Source organism: Syngnathus acus, chromosome 10 (genome assembly GCF_901709675.1).
Source record: "Syngnathus acus chromosome 10, fSynAcu1.2, whole genome shotgun sequence".
Taxonomy (NCBI): domain Eukaryota; kingdom Metazoa; phylum Chordata; class Actinopteri; order Syngnathiformes; family Syngnathidae; genus Syngnathus; species Syngnathus acus.
Genome location: NC_051095.1, coordinates 603,088 through 613,680, shown reverse-complemented (window position 1 = coordinate 613,680; position 10,593 = coordinate 603,088). Strand labels below are relative to the sequence as shown.

The 10,593-nt window shown below is 53.1% G+C and overlaps 2 protein-coding genes across 4 annotated transcripts in view; one reads left to right on the top strand and one right to left on the bottom strand.

Moving 5' to 3' along the window:
• The window catches only part of LOC119128357, a 252,135-nt gene that overhangs the window by 60,147 nt on the left and 181,395 nt on the right, over window positions 1-10,593 (top strand). The gene's annotated exons all lie outside the window — the stretch shown is intronic.
• LOC119128354 overlaps window positions 1-10,593 on the bottom strand; it is a 113,887-nt gene that overhangs the window by 20,954 nt on the left and 82,340 nt on the right. The window contains 9 exon segments of the mRNA XM_037260669.1: window positions 79-249; window positions 330-500; window positions 581-751; window positions 825-2,634; window positions 2,825-3,095; window positions 7,545-7,719; window positions 7,800-7,970; window positions 8,051-8,221; window positions 8,295-10,080. Of these exon segments, the coding sequence (XP_037116564.1) occupies window positions 79-249; window positions 330-500; window positions 581-751; window positions 825-2,634; window positions 2,825-3,095; window positions 7,545-7,719; window positions 7,800-7,970; window positions 8,051-8,221; window positions 8,295-10,080 (4,897 nt within the window).

The window sequence follows — 10,593 nt, the reverse complement described above, 5'->3', positions numbered from 1 at the left end:
CCAGCCTGAGAAGACAAGAGGGCGGCTGACACAAGCCCAAGGTTCTTGGGTCGGCTCGCCGCTCGAGGAGAGCCTTACTTGAGAACCTGCAAGGTGCACCGCGGCTTTGCCAGTCCGGCGGAGAGCGCATACAGCCCGTGGTCGTGCAAGTCGTTCCCGCTGAGATCCAGATGGTTCAGGCTGCCGGGCGAGCTTAGAACGGAGGCCAGCGCCTCGCAGCTTTTCGTGCTCAGCTTGCAGCAATAGAGCCTGAGAAGACAAGAGGGCGGCTGACACAGGCCCAAGGTTCTTGGGCCGGCTGGCCTTCTGCCGCTCGAGGGGAGCCTTACCCGAGAACTTCCAAGGTGCACTGCGGCTTTGCCAGTCCGGCGGTGAGCGCCTCCAGCCCGTCGTCGCGCAAGTCGTTGCTGCTGAGATCCAGATGGCTCAGGGTGCGGGACGAGCTTAGAACGGAGGCCAGCGCCTCGCAGCTTTTCTTGCTCAGCTGGCAATGATAGAGCCTGAGAAGACAGGAGGGTGTCTGACACAAGCCCAAGGTTCTTGGGCCAGCTGGCCTTCTGCCGCTCGAGGAGAGCCTTACTTGAGGACTTGCAAGGTGCACTGCGGCTTTGCCAGTCCGGCGGCGAGCGCCTCCACCCCGTCGTCACGCAAGTTGTTCCAGCTGAGATCCAGATGGCTCAGGCTGCCGGGCGAGCTTAGAACGGAGGCCAGCGCCTCGCAGCTTTTCTTGCTCAGCTCGCAGTGCTGGAGCCTGAGAAGACAAGCGGGTTTGGGCTGCTGACATGTGCGCGGCCGGTTCAGCGTGCTGGCTCGACGGCACCTACACTGATTTTTGAGAAGCCTTGACCACCGGCAGCAGCATCAGGAGCCCCTTCTCGGACGGAGCGTATTTCCGGAGATCGAAGCAGCTCATGGCTTCGTCGGAAGCCCGCAAGAAGAAGACCAGGGCCGACCACATGGCCGGAGGTAGGTCCTGCGTGGACAATTTCCCCCCTTTTAGGTATTGTTGGATCTGCTCCAGCAGGGACTCGTCCTTCAGCTCCTTCAGGCAGTAGAACAAGTTGATGTTCTCCTCGGGAGAATTCCGCTCGATCCGTCGCTTGATCAAGCGGACCGTTTCTGCGTTGCCGTGTCTGTAGTTCTCGGGAACCTTCAGCAGCTCACCCAGGAGATCCTGGTTGCACTGCAAGGAGAGGCCCAGCAGGAAGCGGAGGAACAAGTCCAGGTTTCCCTCACTCTCGGAGGCTTTGTGGATGGCCGCCTCATGGACTTCAGCGAGCGGCTTCCACTTCCAAAACAACAGGATGTCTTTCAGCGTCCACCCGGAATCGTCCAGCACGTTCTTGTTGTCATGGAACAGGCTCATCATCACGGAGAGAGCGGCCAGATATTCCTGGACGGTCAGGTGGATGAACTGAAACATCTTGCGTTGGTATTTCTTGAGCGGGGGTACCTCCTTGAAGACCACGGTGAAGACTCCCGAGTGTTTTGCGCCCTGCAGGTAATCCAAGCCGCTTTTCTGTAAGTCGCTCTCGTAGAAGATCTGTTGCTTTTTCATCAGCTGCTGAAAAGCCAGCTTGGCCAGCGCTTTGACGTACTCCGCGCTCTTCTGGCTGTCTCGCTCCTTGGACTTGTCCAGGTGATAGAGCAGGAACTCTGTGTACATCTCGGTCAGGGTTTCGGGCAGCTCCTTTCCGTGTTTCCGACAGTCTTGGAGAACGGTGGCGGTGAGCCAGCAGAAGATGGGCAAGTGGCACATGATGAAAATGGTGCGGGACTTCTGGATGTGCTTGATGACGTCCTCCTTGTCATTGGGGAACCTCTTCCTGAAGTAGTCCAGCCTCTGGGAGTCGCTGAAGCCTTTCACCTCGGTTCTGCCGTCCACCAGGCGCGGCGGGATGTCGTGGGCCGCCTGGGGCCGCGTGGTGATCCAAACCCGGGCGCAGGGAAGCAGGTTCCCCTTGATGAGATGCGCCAGGAGCACCTCCACGGGGTAGGCTCGGGTCACATCCAGGCGCTTCTTGCGCTCGTCGCTCAGGTCCAGTTTGAGGCGGGACTCGTCCAGGCCGTCCAGCACAAACAAAATCTTGATCTTGCTGGACTGGTAGTGGCAGTTGGCCGACTCTTGCAGACTGACCAAGATGTGGTCCAGCATCTTGATGGCCTCGCTCTCCCAGACAAAGAGTCGGATGAGCTCCGCCAGCGAAAAGCTTTTCTCCTCCTCCAAGTTCAACTCGCGGAAGGCGAAGGGAAAGATGAAGTCCACGTCTGTGTTGGTTCTCCCGCTGGCCCAGTCCAGGACAAACTTGCGCACCAGGAAAGTCTTCCCGATGCCCGCGAAGCCCACGGTGAGCATCGTGCGAAGGGGCTCCTGGCTTTGGAAGATGTCGCACGGCTGGATGGACTCCTCCTCGGCCACGCCGCACATCTCCATCTGAAGGACCTCGTGCTGCTTGTCGGGGAGACCGGCGACGCCGCGGGTAATGTTGAGCTCGGTGTAGACGTTCTCCAGAGGCTTCTGCCGGCTGTACTCCGTGTTGCCCTCGGGAACGTTGAGGTAGATCTTCCGCAGGTTCCCTTGCAGCTCCCGCTTGAATTTGCCGATCTGCTCGTTATCCACTGAGGAGATGCTACCTGAGGGCGCAGAAGGAGATCCCGTGTGGCAAAACCGTCTTTAGGCCTGGCCGCAAGCGTGCCGCAGCCATGCCGCCGCCGCTTCCCCTCAAGGAGGCCAGAGCTGTTGCCATCATTTGTATCACCTGAGAGTTTTCAGGTAAGCTGCTTTCTGGAAAGCCCCCCCCACCAGAAGCCCCGTTCACCTTACCTGTGATTTGCGCCAGGTCGTTGCGCAGCTTCTGGGCCAGGTTGTAGTTGTTGATCTTCTCCAGAATCTCGATGGTCTTCTCCCCCGCGTTCTTGCCGTGCGTGTTGGCCAGCTGTTCGGCGATGTCAATCCGGTCTGCGTTTTCTTTTTTGCTCTTGGGCAGGTTCATATAATACTTGAACTTCTTGAAGTCCTCCTGCTCCAGGTCTTCCAGCGTTTTCAACAGCAGGTCCTTGATTCTCATATCCAGAGCCATCGTTCCCGCATGAACCTGAACGCAAAGGGATCACCTTGATTTTCTCGCACAAGAGACAGCCACAATAGCGTCCCACGTCCAAAGCTCAGAAGGTGGCGGCATTTCCGAGAAGCTGGAGGCCAAAGTCTGCTCTTCTGATGAGACTCCTTCCTGGTCCTCGAGGCTGCTTGACAATGACTTTGCTGCTGGCTTGGCTTCCTTGTCGTTACGTCCCTTCAAGAAATAGCTTACCCTTTACCTGCAAACTTCGATCAAAGTAAACAACTGAGCATTTATGGAGAAAGCCAGCGACTGAATGCTGAATAACCGACAAGCGGACCGAGTGAACCGTCTGAGCAATCGCCAAACAAGCCAACAAGTCGTTCAGACTCGCCGAGCGACTGGCTCGCTCGCTAACCGACCGACCGTGCAGCTGACTAAATAACGTGATTGTGAACAGCAAGGCTTTGCGGCTCCGCATGCACGCTCTCCTTTGCGTCGTCTCGTTTCAGCGTGTGAGCCTTCCGAACAAAAGTCCTCGTCGCTGTGGCGTCCAAAGGTCAGGGCGACGCCCTCTCGTATACAAAGGACAGCTTGGAGCTCTTTTTGTTACTGATCTGTTTATCTTGACTTGGCAGACCTTGACAGACCGTGAGAACTGTGTAAACATAAACATACAGTGCATTTCTTAACAATAAATCAATATGCTCAAACTAATCTCCTTTGGTCTCTTTTCACATCATATTGCACTACTGCTAATAAACGTAATCACAAAACATATAATACCTATAAGACTGTTAAACAAATAAACTTTTAAACATCATCACAATAATACATATACTATATACCACCACTAACAAGCATATTCAATACTACAATACTGCAGCAAACAAGTGGTTCTATTAGCTGTAAGCTTCAATGCTACAGATAAACAAGGTACATAAATCAAATGCAAACTTCCGCAATGAAACAACACAGAAGCGTCACCCTCATTACCTTATTAGCTGCATATACAGGCGTGAGAGGTGGTTAATAAGGCGCAAGAAACTCAACTATAACTTGGCTAGTCAACAGCTTCGAAAAACTGGCCTTTCTAGCGGAGATTTTTGCCGGTGGTCCGTCACTAAAATGGGTCCGTGTGAAACGGCACAGACAAATTTTCCGCCTCATTGATTACCAGTAATAGGTAAGAACAAAAATACTTTGAGCTGAAATACTACCTCAGATGCAGTTACACCCTTTCTGTACAATTATTAATATAATTAATATTATCCGTATTTTCTTCCGAAGCAATTCTGACTTTCGTGACTAAGGCGCCTCGATATTGAACCTCTCTTTGAACCTGCGTCTCGTGTAATAACTGATAGATTGGTCCGTCAGTGGTAACAATTCACATTTCGTTCAATTTAACTGGAGTCCCGACGCTTTTGAAAAAGTACCGTCATTTTCGGAGTATAAGTCGCGTTTCTTTTCATAGTTTGGGTGGGGGGGGGGGCGACTTATAATAAGGAGCGACTTCTATGTGGTTTTTTTTCCAGAAAAAAAAAAAAAGTGAAACCGCAATAAACGAACCGCGATGTAGCAAGGGATTACTGTAATTTGAATTTCAAGTGACGTCAGCAGCGCGACGCGGCGTGGCGCGGCGGTTGTTTACAAAAAGGACAAAGATTGATCACGGGATGACGAAGGGCCCCACGTACTACCGGCATCATCAGCGGCTTTGTTTCTAACAGGGCTGTGGACTCGGACTCGGTCATTTTTGCCGGACTCGGACTCGGAGCTGATTTTGACCGAGTCCACCGAGTCCGACAATAAAAAAAATACGTTCAATTTTATTTTCATCATGCTGCTGAGAATGCGCGTAGGAATACTGTCCACAGCCCTGCTTGCTTGTTATGATGACAAATGTAGTTGTTGCGTGCGCGCCCGCGCCTGCCTGCCTGCCTGCGTGCACGTACAAGACCCACAATGCCCCGCGCGCAGCCAAGATGGAAGAACCCGGAAGGAGCGAGAGAACAATGTTTTGCCTCTAGATTTGGGGGGGAAACGGAGCGTAAGTTACGATCAATGCGGCCACGTTGAGTTGCACTTAGGCTCATGTTTACATTATGTATCAATGTCAAGGACGATTACGTCACCCAGCTTATATCATTGATGTGTTTCGATAGTTGTGGGGTCGTCACTAATTATTTGTGTTTAGATAAATGTCTGAGCTATAATGGTGTAATTAATGATTAAAACTTGAAAGTATCTGTTTATTGTATTCGTTTATATGTTTAATAAAGACAAAGCCGTCACAAAACTGTTGTAATTATTTCGATTTTGATCTAAATTAGCCTTGAATAAAGACTAAGCAGTCACATGAATTAACAGAAAAAATGGACAGCCGGACTCGGACTCGTGGTCAAGAGGCCGGACTCGGACTCGGTGCAAAAATCCGACCGAGTCCACAGCCCTAGTTTCTAAATGTAGACGTTCTCCAGAGGCTCCTGCCGGCTTTACCCCGTGTTGCCCTCGGGAATGTTGAGGTACCGTCATTTTCCATGTAAAATACGCCCCCGTGCATAATACGCACCCTAAAAATGGCATGTCGATGCTGGAAAAAAGCCTGTACCCATGTATAATACGCACCCAAATTTTGACTCTTACTTAAGTCCGTAAACGTAAAATTGTTTCAGAAAAAAGATCATCTTCGGGAACAACCGGATGTTATTCTGCCGGTCAGTATCACTGCGCATGCGCTAGCAAACTCAACAGCGAAGAAATGTTTCGGATTTGTGTCGGGTACATTGTGACAGACAGCAAACGAGCAGGTGATCGAGCAAGCCTTGTCTGATACCAGAGCATTGTGTTCGTATGGAGCGTGTTTGAAGTGAACAGCAGAGAAGAAAGGAACAAGGCAAAGTGTTGTGAAATAAAACATTACCTGTAATACGCATTTAGGTAGAGAACTCAAGTCTCGCTCTTTATGTATATAGCTGACGTGTCTTGCGCATCCGTTCTGCGCATCTGTAATGGCGGCCTCCGTATGATATCCGGTTTGCGATGGAGATTAAAAAAAATAAACAATATTTGACAATAACACACCATCAAGGATTGCACCATCGCATCAAACGATGTGTCGTCAATAATGAATTTTACTGACTAAGTGTGTTGCGCAGGATGGCTGAATGCGATGCGCCATTGACAACAAACAAGAAGAAAGGTGATTTCAAGTTTTATTTCGAGGGAGATTTTCTTCAAAAATTGTTGTTCTCTTGCAGCTCCCGCTTGAATTTGCCGATCTGCTCGTTATCCATCATCATCGGTTTAAAGTCCGCTTTCCAGGCGCCGCTGGGTTGGACTGGGTTCTCGATATGGCTTTCTTCCACCGGGAATGGTCAATGGCCATCTCGTGGTTGATGCCGAGTGCCTTCATGTCGGCTGCCACGGTCAGAGATGCTACCTGAGGGCGCAGAAGGAGATCCCGTGTGACAAAAACGTCTTTAGGCCTGGCCGCAAGTGTGCCGCAGCCATGCCGCCGCCGCCGCCGCCGCCGCTTCCCCTCAAGGAGGCAAGTGAAGGAGGCCAGAGCTGTTGCCATCATTTGTATCACCTGAGAGTTTTCAGGTAAGCTGCTTTCTGGATGACCCCCCCCCCCCTCCCCCACCAGAAGCCACGTTCACCTTACCTGTGATTTGCGGCAGGCCGTTGCGCAGCTTCTGGGCCAGGTTGTAGTTGGTGATCTTCTCCAGAATCTCGATGGTCTTCTTCCCCGCGTTCTTGCCGTGCCTGTTCATCAGCTGTTCGGTGATGTCAATCCAATTTTCTTTGACCCTCTTGGGCAGGTTCATATAAAACTTGAACTTTTTGAACTCCTCCTGCCCCAGGCCTTTCAGCGTTTTCAACAGCAGGCCCTTGATTTTCATATCCAGAGCCATCGTTCCCACATGAACCTGAACGCAAAGGGATCACTTTAAGCAGTCCGAAAATAGCGTTGAGCTGACAAGACCACGCTCCCCCAGCCAGCCCTCCTCCCGTGCGAGTCCAGCAGCCGCGGCAGCCGCGGCAGCCGCGGCAGCCGCAGCGCAGATCCCGCCCTCCCAAGATCTCGTGGACGAGCTGAGGGCACGCACCGTGCTCTTTCAAAAACGGATCTTGCGTTTGATCAATTGGAAAGAGTCTTTGCGGTGCAATTAGCCTATGCCGGTTCGTTCGCAAAGGAGACAAGAGTTCTTCTGTTTACTGGGAGCTTAGCTTCCTTTTACATCACAGCCATACCGTCGAACTGGTAGAACTGGTGAGACAAACGAAACTGTTTGGTCCGGGATTTTGTTGGACTGCCTCAACCGTAATTCATGTACATTCCATTCCATTTCACTTTGCTACTGGGCTGGCCAGTCTACTGCGAGTGTTTGCAAACAATGCTGAAACCAAAATGCACGTTCACGGAAGAGTTGGTTACAAAATTCCCATGCGGCACCCTGGAAGATGTTTGGAACCTACCATTTGAATCTTCAGACTGCCGCAAGAATCCATTTGGACCTTCCCCAAGGCCCGCTTTCCTTCCTTTCCGATGTCATTGCCACCCAGGTTCAGCTGTTGGAGGTGGGAGGGGTTGGACCGGAGAGCCTTGGCCAGTGAGACGCATCCTCGTGTGCCGATCTCGCACCGCACCAGCCTGAGAAGACAAGAGGGCGGCTGACACAAGCCCAAGGTTCTTGGGCTAGCTGGCCTTCTGCCGCTCGAGGGGAGCCTTACCTGAGAACTTGCAAGGTGCACTGCGGCTTTGCCAGTCCGGCGGCGAGCGCCTCCAGCCCGTCGTCGTGCAAGTCGTTCCAGCTTAGATCCAGATGCCTCAGGCTGCCGGGCGAACTTAGAACGGAGGCCAGCGCCTCGCAGCTTTTCTTGCTCAGCTTGCAGCAAAAGAGCCTGAGAAGACAAGAGGGCGGCTGACACAAGCCCAAGGTTCTTGGGCCGGCTGGCCTTCTGCCGCTCGAGGGGAGCCTTACCTGAGAACTTGCAAGGTGCACCGCGGCTTTGCCAGTCCGGTGGCGAGCGCCTCCAGCCCGTCGTCGTGCAAGTCATTCCAGCTGAGATCCAGATGGCTCAGGGAGCGGGACGAGCTTAGAACGGAGGCCAGCGCCTCGCAGCTTTTCTTGCTCAGGTTGCAGTTCTCGAGCCTGAGAAGACAAGAGGGTTTGGGCTGCTGACATGTGCGCGGCCGGTTCAGCGTGCTGGCTCGACGGCACCTACACTGATTTATGAGAAGCCTTGACCACCGGCAGCAGCATCAGGAGCCCCTTCTCGGACGGAGCGTATTTCCGGAGTTCGAAGCAGCTCATGGCTTCGTCGGAAGCCCGCAAGAAGAAGAGCAGGGCCGACCACATGGCTGGAGGTTGGTCCTCCCTGAACAATCGCCCCCCTTTTAGGTATTGTTGGATCTGCTCCAGCAGGGACTCGTCCTTCAGCTCCTTCAGGCAGGAGAACAAGTCGATGTTCTCCTCGGGAGAATTCCGCTCGATCCGTCGCTTGATCAAGTGGACCGTTTCTGCGTTGCCGTGTCTGTAGTTCTTGGGAACCTTCAGCAGCTCACCCAGGAGATCCTGGTTGCACTGCAACGAGAGGCCCAGCAGGAAGCGGAGGAACAAGTCCAGGTTTCCCTCACTCTTGGAGGCTTTGCGGATGGCCGCCGCATGAACTTCAGTGAGCGGCTTCCACTCCCGCGTCCACCCGGAATCGTCCAGCACGTTCTTGTTGTCCTGGAACAGGCTCATCATCACGTAGAGAGCGGCCAGATATTCCTGGACGGTCAGGTGGATGAACTGAAACCTCTTACGTTGGTATTTCTTGAGCGGGGGTACCTCCTTGAAGACCACGGTGAAGACTCCCGAGTGTTTTGCGCCCTGCGGGTCATCCAGGCCGCTTTCCCGCAAGTCGCTCTCGTAGAAGATCTGTTGCTTTTTCATCAGCTGCTGAAAAGCCAGCTTGGCCAGCGCTTTGACGTACTCCGTGCTCTTCTGGCTGTCTCGCTCCTTGGACTTGTCCAGGTGATAGAGCAGGAACTCTGTGTACATCTCGGTCAGGGTTTCGGGCAGCTCCTTTCCGGCATCCCGACAGTCTTGGAGAACGGTGGCGGTGAGCCAGCAGAAGATGGGCAAGTGGCACATGATGAAAATGGTGCGAGACCTCTGGATGTGATTGATGACGTCCTCCTTGTCAGGGAACCTCTTCCTGAAGTAGTCCAGCCTCTGGGAGTCGCTGAAGCCTTTCACCTCGGTTCTGCCGTCCACCAGGCGCGGCGGGATGTCGTGGGCCGCCTGGGGCCGCGTGGTGATCCAAACCTGGGCGCAGGGAAGCAGGTTCCCCTTGATGAGATGCGCCAGGAGCACCTCTACGGGGTAGGCTCGGGTCACGTCCGGGTACACCTTGCGCTTGAGGCTCAGGTCCAGTTTGAGGCGGGACTCGTTCAGGCCGTCCAGCACAAACAAAATCTTTATCTTGCTGGACTGGTAGTGGCGGTTGGCCGACTCTTGCAGACTGACCAAGATGTGGTCCAGCAACTTGATGGCCTTGCTCTCCCAGACAAAGAGTCGGATGAGCTCCGCCAGCGAAAAGCTTTTCTCCTCCTCAAAGTTCAACTCGCGGAAGGCGAAGGGAAAGATGAAGTCCACGTCTGTGTTGGTTTCCCCGCTGGCCCAGTCCAGGACAAACTTGCGCACCAGGAAAGTCTTCCCGATGCCCGCGAAGCCCACGGTGAGCATCGTGCGAAGGGGCTCCTGGCTTTGGAAGATGTCGCACGGCTGGATGGACTCCTCCTCGGCCACGCCGCACATCTCCATCTGAAGGACCTCGTGCTGCTTGTCGGGGAGACTGGCGACGCCGCGGGTAATGTTGAGCTCAGTGTAGACGTTCTCCAGAGGCTCCTGCCGGCCGTACCCCGTGTTGCCCTTGGGAACGTTGAGGTATCTCTTCCGCAGGTTCTCTTGCAGCTCCCGCTTGAATTTGCCGATCTGCTCGTTATCCACTGAGGAGATGCTACCTGAGGGCGCAGAAGAGTAAAAACGAAGGGTGGGGGTGTCGCCCTCATCTGGAATTCCGAGCTTAGATTTAGGCCTCGTTCGATCAACGTACTTAAAACATTTGAAGTTCTCACTGCCCGATCCACCGCTTTACCGTCATTTTATCTTGCTCTTATTTACCGTCCACCCGGGGCTTACTCTGGCTTCCTGGATGAATTTTCAGAATTCGTGGCTGATCTAGTAACCAATGCGGAAAATATAATTATCATGGGCGATTTCAACATCCACATGAATTTATCGTCAGCAACCGCTATATTTCCCGCATACACCGGCTCTATTGATAATCTTACAAATGAATTCAAGATTCATGATTCCAAGATGGCGGCGCCCCAGTTGGCCGCGGCCGCTACGGGTCTCAACATCCGACGAGGATTTTCGCAAAATATGTCGCCTAGGACACTACAAACAACACAAAGTTTAGTTTATCCATCCAGTAGATTAGTGTATGATCGCCAGCGCCTGCTGGAGGTACG